The following is a 22229-nucleotide window of genomic DNA, read 5'->3' on the forward strand; positions in this document are numbered from 1 at the left end:
CGCGTGCCACAGCTACTGAAGCCCACGTGCCACAACTACTGAAGCCCGTGTGCCACAACAACTGAGCCCACCCGCCGCAACTACTGAAGCCCACGTGACTAGAGCTCGTGCTCCACAATGAAGAGTAGCCCCCGCTCACCACAACTGGAGAAAGCCCACGCACAGCAAGGAAGACCCAAAGCAGCCAAAAATAAATAAAATTTTAAAAATAAAGAAAGAAAATACTATTTTAAAAATACTGAAACACATAATTATCCATTTGGTTTTTAGTTTATTCTAGACATAAATTTTAAAATAGCAAATATCTGTTTTGAGTTGCCTTTTCATTGTTTAACAGTGCCTTTCTACAATACCTTAAGTGTAGTCAATGTGGAGATATTATGGTGGGAAAGAGATGTGAGCGACATTGAGGGAGAAAGGTTAGTGGATGGTTAGCCCAGGATGTGCATATTGAGTATGCTGCACGTGAGTGTTCAAGTACATCTTACGCAGAGTTAAAACAAATATCATGGTAATTCAAAACAAAAGGATCATTCATATCAATTTCCTAGGGATTTCACATGAAAGAGGATGACAGTGCTTGAATTAACATAACAAACTGTTTCAGTCCCTTTTTCACTTTGAAAATATGGAAAAAATGAGAAAGCTCTCTTTACCCAGTGTATTCTAAAATATAGGAGTATGGAAAGAAAATCCTGTATTCTTCTACTTAGTTTTAGAATAGCTTATACAAATGAATTTTGCAGAAAAAACATTTTACATTTCTCATATTATTCTCACATATTTTTGCCATAGCAAATTCAAGTAACAGGTCTAAGTCAAATTCAAAGAGATCAAAAGTTATTTTGAACAGTGAAAGCTATTAACTTTTTAATCGCCAAAATTAGTTGAATAAGCATGGACTATTATTCACCCAGTTCAATTTGAAATTTGACTCTAACCAGCTGCTGCCTCTCTCTAGGTCGATCACTACAGGGCAATATAAGCAAGCAATAAATTCTAAGGTGAGTTTAATCTGACTCCCTCTTAGTGGAATTGAGGAGGCTTTTGTTCGGTTTGCTCTCACTAGACACGGAGAACAACTTTTCTCTTTCCGAAATATGAATATGTATACAAGCCTTATTGGCAGATGACTACTTTGGGTTTTTTTTTCTTTGTTTTACTTTTTTCCCTGATCTGGATAAGCAGCCTCAATTCTTTTAATATGTCCTTACAGCTCTTCATTTCACTTTTTCCCCTCTGGGTCTCTTACTAATATTCCAATAACTTTTCTCAGTAAAACCTTCATGTAAATTCAATTCCATGTGTGACAGGATCCACTTAGTGGCTTACTTTTAACGGGGTACTCATTTTCATTATAGTCTAATTCTTCATCACTATTTAAGTGCATATGAAGTTATAAGAATATTCTTCAACTCTCAAGATCATAGCCAGTTAGAAAAATTTAACTTTTAGTTCATTACCTAAGTTTAGATCTAAGTGCCTCAGAGTCAAAGGACTAGTTAGATGTTGTTGATGTTGCTACCTTTTATTCATATCGACTCAACCAAATAGACACAAAATGCTGAAATATAACAAAGAAGTTTCGAGTTCCATCTGTACTAGTCTTCAACTTAGAAGTTAAGAGATATTTAAACTGCTTTCATTAATCAAATGTAAATAAATCCTTCACTCAATGTTATTTATCAACCCAAATATACATAGTCCACTAAAGATAATAAGGGAAACCTTACCACAAGGGGCAGCGGAAACATTAAGCTTGTATCTGGAAATCTCATTTCAGTAAGATCAAGCACATTGGGTTTGGCAAATGCTTAGATCATAGATTTTGAAAGATAAAATAACTATCCATTATATATATGTATATATATCTCACTATTCCCTAAATAACTATTGCCCAAATTTGCTTATATATTCATAATCTAAATTGCAAACCAGTTTAGAAAGACATTTCCACATAAGAGTAGAGTATAATTTTCTATCCAACCAGGGAGGAATTATTTTAAGTATAAAGAGGGCAGACTTCTGGAGAAAAGCACTGAGAAGAGCAGATGCTTTAGGGGAAAAAAATATTCATACACTATGGCAATCACTTTCTCTACCCTGGCCCCATTATTCCAATCTATATGTAGCCCTATCCATTAGGAACTGTTTGAAATCGTGCTCTGTGTAAGGGAAGAAAAGGGGGTATGAATGAGGTTGGGCTGGAGACAGCAATTTTGATAATCTCTTCCACCTTTCACCATCTGGGTTTCTCTTTCCCTCCCATACCCTGCCTGTTGAAATATGGATTTCACTCGTTTTGGGTTTGTTTGTTTGCTTAGTTTGGGTTTTTGGTTTTATACTCTTGATCAAGTGTTGTATATTAAAGGTCAGTTCTGCAGATGTCTTTGGAGACTTTGTCAGAAAAACAAACCTTGAAGACCACTAGGCATAATGACGCAGATATAACCAGGTCCTTACCCTCATTCCTGCCCTCTCTTCTTTCCACATATCCAAATTCTACCTCTTGCTAGGAACTCAAGCTGATCATCTTTGTACACTAACTAAATAGGCATTGAAGGATTTGTCACTTCTAAATTTAAGGTTAAGTAAAATTGGCTCTTAGAATTTACTGCCGTATACCCAAGTATTTGACTAATTTCTCCAATAAGATTATAGTCAACATCAGACAACATCAAGGAGAGAGACCCTGCCTTCTCTGTCCAACACAGTATCACTAGCACATAACACAGCATCTGGCACTTAGTGGGTGATTGGGGAAACCACTTTGCATCTCTCTGAATTCATACTTTGGCCCATGAAGTTAACTTTCAGGGATTTTGGAAAGATCATTTAACCCCGGGTCCACAAGGGAGAGTAACAGGTATGATTGGTGACTTTGGGAAATAGAACTGAGCAAGACTGGCTCAACTCTTCGCAACAATCTTTTCAAAGAAGCCTGTTTTCACGTGCACATCAAGGTGGGAGATTTGCAGTTGTGAGCAAATACATTTGACTCAGGGAATGGGGATTTCTAAGAAGTCCATTTGGTTACAGATCTAGACCCTGTTTTCCAAATAGCTTTAACAGTAATCAAGCTGATATTCAGATCTCTATCTCTCTGAATTCTATGTCTTGTTTCTCAGTTGATTCTAAATTTAGAGGCTGAGAAGGAGGTGTGATTAATTATCACTCCTAGAATCCTACCTGTAGTAGATACCTAGCAAATACTGATTGGTTGAATGAATGGATGAATGGATGAATGAATGAATGAATGAATGGCTATCAGGTGGCAAAGGTGCAGCATAATTCTACTTTTGTTTCTCTGAGACATAACTGGCTTGCAAATTGCACTCCTGCTTTACTCCAGTCGTATTTTAACTATTCCTCTTAGGCTTTGCTCACAAACATGAGAAGCAATGGGCAATTTATAGCTGTATTTAATTCTATGTGATTTATTTCCTGGGAAACTAGTTAAGGGAATAAAGAACACCCACTTTAATAGTATTTTCTCTTCGATAGTCCGCCAAGTAGGGATGTAAGTGGGTACAGCAATTCCTTTTTATAAAGCCATTATATAATAATTAAGCTTTATTCACACCTTAGTAAAATTACTTTAGTTAGATAATCTACTATTTAGCAGAATACAGCTAAATGATTAAATAATGAACTCAGTGAAAGAGGGAAAATTACAACAGAAAACAGTAAAAGTATATACTCTCTTACCCTACATGCATCTTCCCCATTATTACTTTTCATACTTAAAATATTAAACATTTATTTTTCTCATTTCATACTTGATATAATATTTATTTGTAACCACATTTAAAATTAAACTTAATTGTTTTATGTTTGGTTGAACTCTTTTCTAAAACATAGATTTCTAATTCAATATATTTCTAGTAGTGGTTAGTCTTACAAATCTTTCAAACCCACAGATATTAAATTCTAATAGTAAGATATTAGAGTTACAGTCTCTCTCCCTTTGACATCTTTTCCTAACATTTCTTGGGAGTGAAACTTTCAAATCACATCTGGACCTATAGGCTAGGTAATACAGTTACTTAAATAATTACTACTCTAATTAAAAATAATTCCACTGTTGATGGAAATACAAAATGGTACAGCCACTGTGGAAAACAGTATGTAAATTCCTCAAAAAAATTAAAACTGGAACTATTTGATCCAGCAACCCTACTTCTGGATATTTATCCAAAGAATTGAAATCAGGATCTCAAAGAGATATCAGCACTCCAATGTTCATCACGGCACTCTTCACAATAGCCAAGATAGTGAAACAAGCTAAATGTCTATTAGTGGATGAATGGATAAAGAAAATGTGGCACATACACACAATGGAATATTACTCAGTCTTAAAAAAGGAAGGAAATCCTGCCATATATGACAACATGAATGGCCCTTGAGGGTATTATGCTAAGTGAAATAAGCCAATCACAGAAGAACAAATACTGCATGATTTCACTAATCTGACGTATCTAAAATGGTCAAACTCACAGAATCAGAGAGAAGAATTATAGTTGTCAGGGGCTAGGGGAAGGAGGTAATGGGGAGTTGCTAACCAATGGACATAAAATCTCAATTGTTCTCAACATGAATAAGTTCTAGTGATTTGCTGTACAGCATTGTACCTATAGTTAGACTGTATGTATCATACACTTAAAAGTTTGTTAAGAGGGTGGATCTCATCTTAAGTGCTCTTACCACAATAAAATAAAATTTTATTATCTTATGTTAACAGAAATTTAATCTTCCATCACTGGGGAAAGAAAGAAAATTGAATTCAGCATACATAACCCAATTATTCTCTTTCCTCTCTTTACTTTTTATCTAAAGTGCTTGCCAATTTTACTGTATGTCAGTAGCAAATTTGTTTGTTTTCCTTTACTGATGCAGTCTCATAATATTCCATCTCTATGCCAAATTCCCAAATAGTTTACAACTGATAATTAGTCCATTTTTATCCCCCACTAAAAAAAACCTGAGGCTGCTATATTTCTATTGTTATTGTTACTGAGGTTTACATATGGTACTGATGCATACTTGACACTCAATAAATATTTGTATAATTAATTTTGAGGAGAGTAACTAAGGACAACATGTATACTTCAACTTTTCTCTAGTTTGAGTTCATGTGTTAAAGCACATCCCATTTTGTTTTGTTTTATTTTTTAATTCTGGAATAATTCTTATATTTGAAAAAAGTAAAGCATTAACATTTCTTAAGCATGCCTTATAGAAGTAGATTGACCTATCACTGTCCTATATCTACCCTTTGGCATTTGGCATTGCTTTGGCATTGCTTTAATGAGACTCTATTAAGACATTAACCAGATTGTATACATAGTGACCAATGCTTATTAAAGTCTATATGCAGTTGCACAAATAAATTGTGTATATATATTTGAATGAGAAATTTCTACTGTTCTGAGAAAGGTATCTTACTTCAAATAAAACCATGAAGTTATGTTGGAAAAATATGTTTTGGGAGCACTTTGCCCTCACTGAAAACCCCACCCTGATCCCTTCCTTAAGACATCATTAATAATAGTTAACATAAACGTACTAGGCACTGTCGCTCAAGCTATTGATGGATTTTCTCTAACCCTCTCCCGCCCCCCACTGAGGTAGATTAAATTAAGCTTTCCATTTTACAGTTGAGCTAACTGAGGCTTAGAGTAGTCAAGATCATTTCACTGGTAAATGCAGGAGTAGTGGTTTCTAAACCCAATCAGTGTGACTTGGAATCCACAACCCTCCATCACTCTACGGTAGTCCTTCCCATGGAACCATCATGTAGAAAATTTCAGCCTAAACTGACTTACATATTACCCCTCCTTTTCTTTTTCTAAGCTTACTTCTATTTCTGCTTTCTAATTTTTAAAAAATGGGGATAAAAAGCAATTCAGTCATAGACTGTACTTAAATTTATTTATAAGAATTTTAATTCAAATCTGCCACAGATAAGCTGCAACATGCCCAGGTCAACCAAGAATGACTTATCTGTAAATCTGTAAATCATCAGAGGGAAAATGTCAAGTCATTAATTACATCCTATAATCTGAAGAGAACTAGCAGGTTTTAAGAACTCTTCACTCTGATTCCAGGCCCTTGAATTCTCAAGCTCTCAAGACTGTTAGGACCAAAGATGCTGTAAACATGGAGATGCTCTTCTCAGTCCCCTTCCAGGAAGGACCTGCCATCCTGCTGCAAGGAGTGAGGTCAGTGGATGGTCACCAGCTGTCAATTCCTTCAGGATCTACCTCAATTGCAGAGAGCTGCCTTGCCCTTCCTGGAGTAGCCCACACCAGGTAACCTACTATATTAGACTTTTGTATATGTGGAGTTTACAGGACTATATGAGAAAGAAATAAATTGAAAATTGAAAAACAGCATGTTTTGTTACAAACACATGACAATTTTTGGTTGAAGTGGAAGAAATATGTCAACAAAACAGCACTGCCCTAAAATATCGTATTTATAGAATTACTAACGTCCATATAAAGCAGGAATCCTCACTGATTCTTTGATTAAAACAACCTGTTCTCAAAATGGAATCAAAAAAAGGAAAGGAAAAGAAAAGAAAAATATGATTTATTTTGTATTGAGATAAAGTACAGTGCATAAATGGGCTCTTGAGTAAGAAATAAAATTCAGCAGGAGAAATTGTCTAGATCATTCTGAAGCCAGGTTAAACAACAAATATGGCTTCAGATATACATATAAGCACACTAACAAAATGCCAAATTAAAAAGATCCATATGATGTTTGAGGCCTAATTAAAATTCTACCCAGAGTTGCTACATGTATATTCACTTTGTGTGCAGAAACAGACATCCATGTGTCCTTGTATTAACTACAGCACTTACACATCTGTGAAATGGGAAGAACAACATTGTTTCTTCCCCTGAGTGAGAATTCACCAGCAAAATGTTCTGGATGTAAAGCTTCAAGCTAATTTAGCAATAAGTTCCATAAAAGATTTGAATAAAACGTTATAGCTACAATAATCCCCTTAAGTTAGTAATGGAAATGAAAATTACTTACTCTGGGAATCTGATTGTATTGCTGTTAAATCATTTGTCTATGTAAATTATTTGCATATCTGAAAAGATAGAAGCCCCATGTGTTTATCTCCATTTTCACCCAGGCCTAAAGCTATATAAAATATTTGATTTCTGGCGCACCTGAGGTTTCTCAGCTCTTAGTTGACATCAGTACTCATCCTCTTAAGAAATAAAATAAATCTGAACCAACCTTTGGAAGGTAGGAAGCTTACAGCCAGAATTTTAGTTTATTATTGCACAGATAATATGGTAAAAAGTTAAAATCTTGAAGTGTTCTTTATTGGTAAATGAAATCTTATTTTTCATTCTTAGAGTTAATACTTTCAAAATATGGATACTTAAGATTCAGTATTACAGCACAATTTGCTATGTCTAGAATATTTAATGAGACTTCTCTGCAGTTACAATGCCTAACACTTCAGGATTTCAAAGTACTGTAACAGCAGTAATCAATTAAGCCTTACAACATCTTAAGTTAATAGCCTTACAACATCCTAAGTTAATATTAAGTCATCTGCCTTTGGTTAAACATAAACCAATGTTGGGGGAAAAAATTACAAGGTTAATTTACTTGAATACTTCTATGTTCTGAACATTTATAAACAAATGAGTCAGATTCATAAGTAATTTTTATTCTAGTTATGTTTCTTATTATAAATAAAACATTCAGAAAAATTCCACCACAAAATACATGTATAAAGTATAGGTTTACTAACAAGCACTTAATGAGCATCTGCCATGTGGTAAATCGTTCTGAATCTGGGAGGAATCTTCAATATTGTTAGCTAATGTTTACTTTTTGGTTATAAATTATTATGGATCTTATGTTTAGTTCTACATCATAGAAGAAATTTATTCAGTAAAATTCTTAGTGATACAGCAACTCTATTGATTCATTTATAAGAACCTCACATTAGCCAATAACCTCCCTATGAAATTTAAAAGATCAATATATGGCATTTATTAAGTTGGAAAAAAAAAAAAAAAAGAAGAGAGGAGTCTTGAAAATATTTTCATGAGTTGAACTCATTTAGACCAGATGAAGGAAATCAAGTGTAAGATAGGGATTGCTAGGGCTGAGCAGTCCAACACCAGGCCTGACCTTGGCCCATGTAGCTTTCTTCAACCTTCAGTCACTGGAAAGACCCTAGGAAATACTGGTCACATTAAGGACATTCAGTCTTGCATAGCAAATTCCAGAAGCCTTAAAGTGAGCTCTGGTATGACCATTGCCCAAGAGATATTGGAAACTCTCTACTACACCCTCCAACCTTTGGTACTAGTCAGACATATGAAGAAAGTCTAATGAAGACGTGAAAGCGGAGGAATGTTCTTTATTTCCACAGCAGTAGGATCTAAATTTGCATTTAAACTATCAGTAAGTCTGGCCACACATGGTCAAATAGAAACTCAAGGTGCCATCAACAGGAGAGGGTTGCCTGAGGCCAAGACTAGTGCCAGTTCTTTTGGCATTTCCCCAGCCAGAATTCTTAGCTTCCGACCGACCCACGGCTGGGACCAGGGTGAGGCGAGTGAGGTGCTCAAGGCACAACATCAAAGGAGGCACATCGTGGGCCTGGTAGTGAGATCCTCCTTCAATGTTGTACAATAGATGTCCCACTCGCCTACCTCAGGCTAGGTCCTGTCCGACTATAGCTTTTTCAAGGGTTTTATGGCAAGAAGCTCAACATGTCAAGACACTGTCAATGACAAACAAATAAGTCTATACCTTAGAAAGGGAGGTTATGAATGGTAGAGTACATAAAACAAAAATGTTCAAAAGAGAGGCCCCCTCCCAATTAATGAAATATTGTCCACCAAAAATATGTAGTTGCTAAATCATCTGAACTAATTCTACAACACCTCATTTGGGATTGGAACACAATTTATTATTTCAAAAATTTGGATTATCATGGATAAAATCCATCCTTAAAATGTATCTAGGGACTTCCCTGGTGGCACAGTAGTTAAGAATCTGCCTGTCAGTGCAGGGGACACAGGTTCAAGCCCTAATCTGGGAAGATCCCACATGCCGCAGAGCAGCTAAGCTCGTGCACCACAACTACTGAGCCTGCGCTCTAGAGCCTGCGAGCCACAACTACTGAACGCACGTGCCTAGAGCCTGTGCGACGCAACAAAGAGAAGCCTCTGCAGTGAGAAGCCCGCACACCGCAACAAAGAGTAGCCCCTGCTCACCGCAACTAGAGAAAGCTCACGCACAGCAACAAAGACCCAATGCAGCCAATAAATGAATAAATGTATCTATATGTGGTAAAAGTCTAATACAATAATTAGTCTTGAAAATGCATAATAAATTTACCCCTACTCCCACCCCTAATATGTACGAAGAGGTTCCTATATAATAATGAATTATATTTCCCATGAATGTCTTTAAAGCTACTACAATATAATTAAATGATTATAATCGTAGGAGTTTTTGTAGTTGTCAATTTCTAATCAAATGACAACAGCTCCTCAAAGGTTGAGCTAAATAGCTCTTTCTACGTTACAATCAGAATATAATATCTTACAAAATGAAAACGTTTCAAAAGGAATAGTGATTCTGGGGGTTCATTCATATCTGAAGTACCAGAGTGAAGGACACTTGGACTGTTAGGTTCCTGGCTTAACTGTAACACAGGTTACCATTTTTATAAATGAGTGGATTAATGTTAGAAGCAGTACTTATTGAATCCTTTTCTATTCATAAGGAACTTAACCTTTTCAACTTAATACCTTTCATTCCCAAATTTGCAAGTAAAAATAAAACTATTTAGTCTTAGTGACTTTCTAAGACTTGTGAACTCAGAATTTTTTAATTTGTAAGTTTCCTGCAGTCAGAGATTATCCACTTATTATCTATTTATTTCAACTTATTATTCTCCCTGTATACTCCCAGGGTACAAGTTTCATGTTTATTTGTTAAATAAATAAATAAATAGGATATTAAGATGTACATCCTAACTTTTGGAATTGAATTCAACATAGTGAAAAAAAAAAATCTGCTTCATAGTCCTTGAGTCTAATTCATTATAAGCAATATCTTCCTAGAGATAGGTTTGCTATTAAGGCAAAGGTGAAAAAATCATCAAAGATATTTGAGAATTTTTATCAGATATCTTGTCATTGTAATAATTTGTAGCCCACAAAAACATGAAGAAACTCTGATCTAACTTTCTATTAAGTCCTTCTACTAAAATGTATAGAATAGAATGTTTTTTAAGTATCAAGTTTTTACTTTTTGGAAATCAAGCCCTTGTCAGCTGCATCATTTGCATATATTTTCTCCCAGTCCATAGGCTGTCTTTTCATTTTGTTTATGGTTTCCTTTGCTGTGCAAAAGCTTATAAAACTGATTAGGTCCCATTTGTTTATTTTTGTTTTTATTTCTATTGCCTTGGGAGACTGACCTAAGAAAACTTTGGTATGATTATGTCAGAGAATGTTTTGCTTATGTTCTCTTCTAGAAGTTTTACAGTGTCTTGTCTTGTATTTAAGTCTTTAAGCCATTTTGAGTTTATTTTTGTGTATGCTGTGAGGGTGTGTTCTAGCTTCATCGATTTACATGTGGCTGTCCAACTTTCCCAATACCACTTGCTGAAGAGACTGTCTTCTCCATTGTATATTCTTGCCTCCTTTCTCGAAGATTAATTGTCCATAGGTGTGTGGGTTTATTTCTCGGCTCTCTCTTCTGTTCCACTGATCCATATGTCTGATTCTGTGCCAATATCACATTGTTTTGATTACTGTAGCTTTGTAGTATTGTCTGAACTCTGAGAGGTTTATGCCTCCTGCTTTGTTCTTTTTCCTCAGGATTGCTTTAGCATTTCTGGGTTTTTTATGATGCCATATAAACTTTAGGATTATCTGTTCTAGTTCTGTGAAAAATGTCATGGGTATTTTGATACATATTGCATTAAATCTGTAAATTGCTTTAGGTAGTATGGCCATTTTAAAATATTAATTCTTCCAATTGAAGAGCATGGGGATATCTTTCCATTTCTTTGAGGGATGACTCAATTTCCATTATTAATGTTTTGTAGTTCTCAGCATACAGGTCTTTCACCTCCTTGGTGAGGTTTGTTCCTAAGTATTTTTTTTTTTTTTGATGTGATTTTAAAAGGAATTTTTTGTTTACATTTCCTTTCTGATATTTCATTGTTATTGTAAAGAAATGCAATCAATTTCTGTATCTTAATCTTGTACCCTGCTACCTTGCTGAACAGTTTTTACTTTTAAAATATTTTATAGATTTTTAAGCACTGATCATGTGTGATGGTCACACAATTCTTGAAGTAAATCAAGAATTGTTTCCACACTACGGATGACAAAATTTGGGTTCAGAGAGAATATGTGACTTGACTAAGTTCAGAGCATTGAAAAATGCATAAGAAACATTAGAATCCAAGTCTTTTTATTCCTATCCAGTGTGTTTTCCACTGCAAGGTACAACTGGCTGAATGTAATAATGAGCACTGAAAATTTTAGATACTAATAGAAAAAGATTACTGTCTCTAGAGATTTCATATTTTATGGTAGTTGATCATTTATACCCTTGATATCAAATTCCTTTAAAATGTAGAGTACCTTGAAATTCTTTCTTCTTCCTTATAAGTGAAATATAACTGTGCCTATTAACAAGGTACACTCTATAAATATTAGCTACAAACAAACGCATGAGGAAGGACCACATAAAAGTCCAAGTGCATCACTGCTGTCGTCAAACCCACTCTCCTTGTCCGAAAGTGACCTCGAAAGACATTGAAAAGGCAACCCATTTACACTGCAGTGCTTATATATCTGATCCCAGAGTATCTTCCACAATCCATTTACTATCTATAACTGGCTATAATGTTATTAACCTTTAGTGACTAGTCTCATTGCCCTTCACTGACCATATATAACTATATCCTAATGATTTTAACTATCTTTAAAATGGGATACTCATATAAAAAGAGTAAGTTTAAATATATCTTTCTAAGAGAATTGAGTTTTAAAAGTGAAGGCATGAAGAAAAATTGGTAGAGGACTGTTTCAAATAAGTTCCCTTGGATTGCTGTATAGAATTTTAATTCACTACTGTGAAGTTCAAGAACTTCTATTTTTCATGCCTGGCATTCCTCCAAAACTTTGGCCAGAAATGATTGAGTATGAGTAATGGCTTTTACACTGTGAAATGATGGCTTATTCCTCCTACAAACTTGTCATTCTTAGCTGTGAACTTTGGCAGACCCTTAAACTACTTTCACAGTGGACCATCCACATAATTAAACCATTTTGTTGTAGTTGTGGTTGTATAGAGCGCATATTATGATAGTGGAGAATTGGCTTCTAGTATCAGTCACATCTATGCCATTTTAAGTAGTTACTCAATTTCTTTTTTTCTGATGTCTGATGGAGATACACCTAACTCTATCTACCTATTTTTGTGAGAAGAAAAAGATATTCCAAGGGACACAACTTCAAAGTCTTAAAAGACATGTCTAACTTTAGGCAATACAATGCATCACTATTTATTCTCTCTGAAGTGATCTAGGAGTACCCTTGAGATATTACTAACACTAAACTGAAACCAAATATTCACTCTCATAGCTTATATGTAGTCACTCTATCTTTGATGATGGTTTAGAACATATCTCCTTTCTGGCTCTCTTGTTACAATTAAACTGAACCCAAGAAAATGGCTGTTCCTGGGTTTCTTAATTTAGAATGGTAGTTTCTTATACTTTCTCTTGAGATCTTGAGATCTCTTTTTCTTTCTCTCTCTCTCCCCACCATACCTACTCCTTCAGACCTCCTTTCTCTTTCTGTCTCCCTCTTCCTTCTGCTTTTTTTCACCCCTGTTTCTTTCCCACTCCAGTCAGTGGAGGTCACGAGAATCTACGGGCGTTGCTTAGCCCTGCAGATATCATTTGGGCTAAAATCATACTGAATCCTTCCTTGAGCAATCTAAGCAATAGAAGCTGGGGAAGTATTTGTAGGATTTTTAGCCAACCCACTGAGCACACAAAGTATAAGCAGTACACTCAAAACTATTACAACCTATGTTTACATCAACAGCTAGAGTTTGGGTTTTTTTTCCTACTTCACTTTTTACAGCTCTTACTACTATAGAAGCAATATATTTAAAGCTACTGTGATTACTTAAATTTTATATTCACTAAAGATGATTTTCATTAGCAAAGTTCCCTTGTAGTAATTTCAGATTTCTCTGGGAATAAATGTCTTCATAAAGGTATAGGAAGGAACAGAAGTTCCTACAGGAATTTCATAACTCACTGGTGGGGGCAGGGGAGGAGCACTTAATGTTCTCCTCCTGAACCTGCTCCTCAGTTACAGATACACTCAGAGAGACAGGTTCATCAGCTGATAATTGCCTTAGTGTCTTAATCTGCAAAATAAATATAATAAATTTGTCCTTCTAAAAGAAGAGCTAAGAGGGAAAAGGAAAAAGCAAAGGAAGTGTCTACATGATGATCTGTAAATATCAAAATTATGTAGATATTTTCCTCTCAACATTTTTTCCCAGAAAACTTTACAGTGAGCCAACACAGAATAGGGGTTAAACACACTACCTACAGCCATGTGGCTCATGTACATATAAACAACTCCATGCTTGAACCCAAAGTGTGAGCAATAGTGTCTGGGCACAAGCAGAGCCCTGATGGCCTTCTGAAAAATTTGTTTTCTAAACAGAACACCTACTTTTTTACATATTCACAGGAATTGTGATCCTTCTTTATGTTGGGTGAAAATTAGTAAGTTAGTAGTTCAGAACTATGTTTTTCCTTTGTAAGCGACACCTTTGCTTCATGATAAACTACACCCCATACAATCTTATTTGAATCAATGAATACGGGAATAATACCTTGACAGAAAGGAGCCTGATGCCAGGTCTTGAAAATTTCCATGGATGGTGTGCAGTCACATTGTTTAAGCCAAAACCTGTCTTCAGGGTCTTCACCACTTTGCAAGCTGTCAAAATCCTCATCATTTTGAAGACGTTGATTTGTGACTAAAAATAAATGAAATTGCATATACTTTATGAGAATTTTGCTATAAGATTTTTAAATTAATGTGAAGAAAGCTGGGGGTGTGCAATCTGGTGTTTAAGGCTGACTGCACAATGATCTTTGAAATTCCATTCATTCTGTCATTAAATGTCTTCGGCCATAGCTCCTCCTTCTCTTAAGCCCTCCTCCTGAGGTAATGTCCAGAGATGTTCCATGGACATGTAATACAAATTGCAACACATCAAACACTACCTTCTCCTGCTGAAATAATGCTAGTGTTGTGGAAAACCAGTCATCTGTCAAAGGAATTGCTTATGCAGCTGAATAGAATGATCTAGAAGCAGTGGACAACCTCAGGAATATCACTTGCCCTAAAAAGTAGCAACTTTCTAATAATGCTAAGGATCAAAGGTTTTTGCTTCTGTGAGATGTAATGCCTAATTTGCCTTACAAGACATTTTGAATTCCCAAAGAAACTGAAGACTTGCGACTTTCTGCTTGGAAAAGACAATGGAAATCACAGAGTAAAAAGGACATCAGAATAAGTTTTCTCCACAAATATAGAACAAACCTTTCTACATTGCGTTTTTTTTTTTTTTTTTTGAGTTAATAGTGTATTATTACATTCTTACCATTGCATTGTTCTTTGTTCCAAATTTTAAAGCAATCAGTAATATCAACTAAAACACAACTGGAGCAAAGTAGCCTACTTCTATCCCTCTTAATTTTTCAATTTGTAAAAAGTATATGAAATAATGGTAAACATTGATTTTAATGAGTACACATTCCTAAGTCAAGATTTTTTTAGTTGTTTAATTGTTACATATAAAATTCTCAAAACATGAATATTTGTGTTTCAACCTGAGTTGAAATTGATTCACTTAGCCCTCAATCCCATGTTTAATCAGGCAGTCAAAGGGTCTCATTGGCTGGAGGAAGCCCTCACTTAAGTCATGTGTTTATGTAGATTAGGAAGCTCTGCAGTATTATCCTTTGATATCCTTGCAAAGGAGGCCAAGAAATAAAGGTTTTTTCCTAGCACTTTTCACAATGGAAAAGATGACATAGAATGGCACAGAGATTGTAAACTTCATGATGTAGGATGAGTGCTAGAATTAAGTTGGGGGGGGGTTGAGGATTTTTTTGTTTTTAAGGAACAAAGTTTAAACTCCATCTTCTTCTGCCTTACTTAATGTATTCATGTATAAACATTCTCTGAAGCCAAACTGTTTCACAGCTCCTGGTGATAGAAGACTGAAAAAACAGTCTCAATCTAGTGTATATATTTAATAAAATAAGTAATGTATGGTAGTGTGTCCAAATACAGTGGAGAAAGAGAAAGAAAGAAAGAAAGAGAGAGAGAAAGGGAGAGAGAAAGGAAGAGAGAGAAAGGGAGAGAGAAAGGAGGAAAGAAGGAAGGAAGGAAGGGAGGAAGAAAAAGATCAACTCCCTTGTGCATGTTCAGTAAAATTTAAATATGTGATTATGTTGAACCATATTATCTTGAAGGATTCAAAGAGTATACCAAATAGATGCAGGGGAAAAAAGCAGAAGGGACAGCATGAGCAATAGCACAGATACATGAAACCATATGGCATATTAAAAAAAAAAAAAAAAAAAGCTAAAACAGTCTGCTAAAGCCTAGGTGCACAGTACAGGTTAGGGAAATGAAGAGGAACCGTAACAAGGAAGATTATGTGTGCTTTAAAATGGTTGGTCTTAATCCATAAATAGTGTTCATGGTAGTCATGAAAGTGTTTTGAACAAAGGTGAAATTACTGAGAAAGAAAGATTATGGAAAATGAACTGAAGGAGGATGAAACTAACAGAAGAAAAACTCCCAACTCAAAGAACTAAGAGCTTAGAAACAGAACTTACTGGTTTAGACCAGTAAGTACGATAGGCCGTGGACTCACCCTTGTCTATATACATAAAAAATATAGATAGTGAGGATTTGTCTTTCTCTATAAGAAAAATAACATGTACTTAACACAAAAAAAATTTTAAGATGCACAATAAATTTAAATCAGTCATAGTCCCATTACCCAGAGGTACCCATGCAATGAACACTGTGGTATGTTTCCTCCCTTTATTCCCTACACTTTGGGGTACTAAGGAGTCCAGAACTTAAAGAAGGAAAGACATTAGTAAGTGACTTCATAACCACTTTTAACAGTTGACCAAAAAGCATGGTGAACTGAACATGGTTTTCCAAAAAGATGTCAACAACTTTAGGGTACAATTCCATAACTCTAGAACCTAAAGAAAAATATAAGCCTGAGAGTTGTAATGGGCTTTCACTTTTGTCAGTAAAATGTCCTGGATGTAGGCTATGGTCCATGTTTCTAGTCACCATAATAAAAGAGGAAAGGGCAGAAGATTTGGAGAGTCTGGTTAAATATTCTGAAAATTCATCCATCATGATTCTACAATTATCTCAGGAATTGGAAAGACCAATAAATTAAATGGTGGGTAGTTTCAGATTTGAGTGTTCAGGGTGGACTGAAATCTACAACCAAACTGAAAAAGAAAATTATGTTAGTTAGTGAGGGAGTTTACATTTGGATAGATCAAAGGGGTGAGGTGATAAGAGTTGATTAGTAGTGAATATGAAAGTCATAAAGATAGCAGAAATATTACACTTTTGTGAAAGACATTTTTTCAACACACTTTAAAAGAAAGTATTTTTCAGGTTGGAATGATTTTTTTCTCTGATCCCATTTACATGGTCCTCCTCTCACATAAGCTATCCGCATACAACTAAGCAGGGTAAAAGCATGCACACATGTACACACAGAAGGTTGGCGGAATCTGTATTTGAAATGTATTTTGTATGAGCCAGGTCATTAAGGGTTCTCTAATCTTATAAGTCACTCACTCAAAACAGCAAAATACTGTTTATGAATTTAGCCCTTCTTTTCTACTGATACATTTATTATAGTTATCACAGTTTGCAGCATTAGGCTATTTTCCTCTGTACAACCCCATATGGAAAATTAAGAATTATTCAAACTAAACATTTCTCAGTATTGATGGAGTAAGTAACATTCTAGTACTTTTTAATCTAGTGCTGATAAAGCATTTTATTTCCTCCATAAAGTGGAAAATGCATATATATATATTATATATATATATGAATAAATATGTATTTATGTGTTTATGCAGAGAGATTAAAATATGTATGTATATATAGAGAGAGAGCAAGAAAAGTATCCTTAACTAATACAATTATTTATCATTTCATAAGAGAAATGAAAGCATTCAGCCTTCCAAATCCCTGAGAAGACTTAATTTGATGAATTTGTCATTAGGATATCTGGTATTGAAAATGGTGCTATATCCAGCACTAAGTGGTAGTTATTTTCCTCTGTTACTTAGAGAAATTTGGAAAACACTGAAAAATAGATAATAGCCTACTCCCAAAACATAACCTCTGTTAATATTTTAGCATATCTTCCTCTAGCATTTATTTCTATATACAAGTCATAATTTTGAAAACAGTGATCAACTTGCGTTACGCTTTTGTGAGGCAATATTATATTTAAGGTATGTTCAATGTTATTACATGTTCTTTTCAAACCTTAATTGAAATGGCTACAAAATATTTCATTTTCATTGCTTCTATTGTTGCTACAAAGCATATCAATATTGCCATTTTTTATAAATATTGCCAAATTTCTCTTCAAAAAGAACGTACCCATCTACATACCAATCACAATGTGAATGTCCCTTTCAATACACCCTTGCCAACTCTAGGTGTTATCTTTCATTTGCTTATTTGAGCACAGGAAATGATATTTTGTTTTCATTTGAATTTTAAATTACTAGTGAAGTCGAACACTTCCATATGCCTTTACTTAGTACTATTTCTCCTTTTTTTCTTACATCTTTTTGTTCCCATTAATCCATTCCCATTAATGATCAAGAAAGCCTCTTAAAAGGAAACGTAAAGCAACACTGATTGACAGCCTGTATTTCTACTAATTTCAAGTGTCCTCTTCATTTGGATGATCCATTGGTATAAGTAAGGGAGACCTGCTACCATTTGGGAAAAATTAGACCAGCTCATCCTGGATAATAAAGGCTTTAGGTTTTGGAATAAAGAGAAAATAATGGCATTAGTAATTCCTTCTTAAAAAGTACAGAAACTGCCAACAGCTTTCTTGAAGTGTGTCTTACTAAGGAATGAATAGAGACAACTCTAAGAAAGTGATGCATCTTTCAAAAAGTCTCTAATATAGCAAGCATGCAAGAGGTGCTTCTGAAAAATGATTGAATGAATGAATTGGTTCCTGTGTACTGAGTTCCTGCCTGATCAATGACATTTATTTAAGCAGAAAAATAAAATTATGTCAGATGAACATAAGAGGAAGTAAAGATGCTTTGGAATAGGAAAAGAGAGCTGTCAATTAAGAATTATACAAAAGACGATAAATTTAAGGCAAGAAGCAAGGTATGTCTGGAGAGCAAATAAACTCAGAGTAGAAGAAAATAAAGAACCACCCCCTTCAAAAAAGAAGTTCTATTTTGTGTTTGAGCAGGGATGCATGAAGATAGAATAGAAAAGGTAGAAGTGATTATTATGGTTCAATTCTGATTTTTATTAGCCTAATATAAGGAACACTGTCACAAGTGGGGATATGGACAAAAAAGGGCTACTCTTTGAAGAAAAGTGGTGTGGATTTGTACCTACATAAAAAAGCAATCCCACTACTGGGCATATACCCTGAGAAAACCATAATTCAAAAAGAGTCATGTACCAAAATGTTCATTGCAGCTCTATTTACAATAGCCAGGACATGGAAGCAACCTAAGTGTCCATCGACAGATGGATGGATAAAGAAGATGTGGCACATATATATTCCATTGTATAATGGAATATTACTCAGCCATAAAAAGAAATGAAATGGAGTTATTTGTAGTGAGGTGGATGGAGTTAGAGTCTGTCATACAGAGTGAAGTAAGTCAGAAAGAGAAAAACAAATACAGTATGCTAACACATATATATGGAATCTAAGGAAAAAAAAAAAAAAGGTCATGAAGAACCTAGTGGTAAGACGGGAATAAAGACACAGACCTACTAGAGAATGGACTTGAGGATATGGGGAGGGGGAAGGGTAAGCTGTGACAAAGTGAGAGAGTGGCATGGACATATATACACTACCAAACGTAAAATAGATAGCTAGTGGGAAGTAACCGCATGGCACAGGGAGATCAGCTTGGTGCTTTGTGACCACCTAGAGGGGTGGGATAGGGAGGGTGGGAGGGAGGGAGATGCAAGAGGGAAGAGATATGGGAACATATGCATATGTATAACTGATTCACTTTGTTATAAAGCAGAAACTAACACACCATTGTAAAGCAATTATACTCCAATAAAGATGTTAAAAAAAAAAAAAAAAGCATATACTTTCTCTCATCATAGAAACTAGGATAAGCTGGTAGAAAGATTCCTCAAATAAAGTTTGGCCAGGGAGAAGATTTGTCAATAATGACAATAGATGTTAGGTTGTTAGATGATGAGGTTTTTTAATAACCAGATGTCTTTGAAAATCCAATCAAGTAAGACACATTCATTAAGTTCCAATTGGCATTTTGAGGAATAGAAGGTGAAGAACCAAGTTCCTGAATGTGCTTATCAATCTAACATTTGATGGCATAAAGGTTGAAGTGATTCAAAGGAAGGTGAAAAAATGAAGCTGGAAAAGATACCTTGACCCCATTTGTAAAAAAAATCTTAAAGAGAACAGGTTAGTTGGTACAAGCAGCATGTGTTTGTAAAGAATAAATCTTATGATACCAATTTCCTGCCTTTAAAAAAGAGACATTAGGGCTTCCCTGGTGGCGCAGCGGTTGAGAATCTGCCTGCCAATGCAGGGGACACGGGTTCGAGCCCTGGTCTGGGAAGATCCCACATGCCGCGGAGCGACTAAGCCCGTGAGCCACAACTACTGAGCCTGCGCGTCTGGAGCCTGTGCTCCGCAACAAGAGAGGCCGCGACAGCGAGAGGCCCGCGCACCGCGATGAAGAGCGGCCCCCGCTCACCGCAACTGGAGAAAGCCCTCGCACAGAAACGAAGACCCAACACAGCCAAAAATAAATAAATAAATAAATAAATAAATAAATAAATAAATAAATAAATAAATAAATAAATAAATAAATAAATAAATAAATAAATAAATAAGAGACATTATTACCAGACTATGTAGAAACGTTAGACGTAACCTACTTTAATTCAAGAGCATTGAGTATACATTCTAGAACATTATTAGGTGCATACACATTTGCTGGAGAATGTATATAAATGTAGGAGGGTGTAGTGAATTACCCAGTGAGTAAAACAAGCTTTCTATGATTTGTGGGATTAGAAGAACAGAGTGGACAATGCCTTAGAAAGCTGATTCAGAATTCACAGTGACCTTGGCAAACTGAAGACATAGTCAAACACAAACAGATTAAAGTACAAGCAAAGGGAGGTCAAGTGTAAGTTAGTCCAAAAAGAGGAAGAAAAACAAGCTACAAATACAAGTTGTAGAGGACTGATTATATAGAAGTAGGTCAAAAAGCATATGTAGCAGTCATACAGTATAGCAACTGCCCCAAGTTAGTCATAATAAACTGTAATCATTAAAGTTGTAAATCATTGAATCATAAATTATACAAAGAAGGAAGAATTTAGAGTGAACTTTAAGAAAGAAAACTCAAAGTCACTAGAAAGTTAAATATTAAATAACTTGAAACACAAAAAATAAAATTTTGACATTGAGATAACTATAAATTTAAAATCATGTCATGTAGGATTCCTAATCAAAAGCTTTCAATCTTCCTAAAAGTCTAAAAAATTTTTAAAGAGGAAATTCTTGGGTAATAAATTTTAAAAATCCTACAATAGAAGCTAAAACATTGGAATTTATAACCACAATATATTAGCATATACCTATATCTATATAGAGAGATATATACACCATTTACTATTATGCCAGTAAGTGCAAATAAGTATTTAAATAAATCAATTTTAATGAGTCCAATGATGATAAATATGATCCTGCCTGACAGTTGAGGTACTTGCCATTTTTTGATCACCTACTAAGTGCCATCCCTTGAGCTAAGCACTTGGAATGCCTTTTTTGCTAATCTTAAAAGCAATCTCTGTACTAAGTGTAGCTAATAATATCCCTATGTCATAGATGAAGATGGTGAGTGTGTCCCAGAGAGTTTAGCTTGCCCATGATCACACAGCTAATAAGTTGCAAAGTCAAGATCAGAACTCAGCTCTTAGCCAACGTCCATTCTTTTTCCAGCATGTCAAGTATATCTGGGAAAAGCAGAGGCAACAACATGAAATGACTTAGAAAGAGTAGGCTGGTTGAGATCAATTTCGCAGAAAGAATACATGATTGTAGAAGTTGCAATGCTCAGAAATACCATGACATTACCTGGAAATGGATGAAATGTAACTTCAGTAAAAATCAAAGAATGAGAAAGAAGAAAGTATCCATAACTTCTTTGATTTATTGTTATGTTTAAAATTAAAATAATATAAAAAATGAAGAAGGTAATATAGAAATAAAACTATAAATTTTTTCCAATAATCTATCTAGTAGAACTAATTGGCCTGGGAGTCATACTTCTAGTTAGCTAACTGATTCAGCCCAACTTACCTAAAATAGCAAAGGAAATTTTATATTTTTCTGTGTTACATCCTATTGCTTTAAGTTACTTATTTCAGAATCTGAATAATTTAATGCCATTGAATTTTCATGATTGCTCATAAAGTTAGAATTGCTAAATGAATAACCTATTCAGGAACTATTTACTGAGTGCTTTCTATGTATCAGATGCTGTATAACAGGAAACAGGATTGTTTTCAACTAAAAGATACTTTGTAGGAAATTAATCTCTTTTTAAATGTATTGCCTAAACTATCATCAAACAGAGAACATAATAATTATGTAATAGTTTTATATACCTGAAAGTGATTTTTAAAATCATCTTTTCTAATTGCTCTGTTTTATAGATATAAGAAATAGATATCTAAATAAGCCAAAGTTATCTCATTATTTTTGAGTTAATACCAAATCTAAAGCCTTTAGTAGAAATCGCTGTAGAAAAGTAAGTTCCTAACAATTACTACCTTTCAAATAGAAAT

At 34.8% G+C, this 22229-nt stretch overlaps 1 protein-coding gene across 1 annotated transcript in view; it reads right to left on the reverse strand.

The window, feature by feature from the left end:
* CPS1 (carbamoyl-phosphate synthase 1) overlaps positions 1-22229 on the reverse strand; it is a 158479-nt gene that overhangs the window by 131940 nt on the left and 4310 nt on the right. The window contains exon 2 of the mRNA XM_068544532.1: positions 13936-14082. Coding sequence (XP_068400633.1) covers positions 13936-14061 — 126 coding nt within the window. The 5' untranslated portion in view covers positions 14062-14082. The remainder of the gene's footprint in view (positions 1-13935; positions 14083-22229) is intronic.

This window comes from Eschrichtius robustus, chromosome 5 (assembly GCF_028021215.1).
Source record: "Eschrichtius robustus isolate mEscRob2 chromosome 5, mEscRob2.pri, whole genome shotgun sequence".
Classification (NCBI taxonomy): domain Eukaryota; kingdom Metazoa; phylum Chordata; class Mammalia; order Artiodactyla; family Eschrichtiidae; genus Eschrichtius; species Eschrichtius robustus.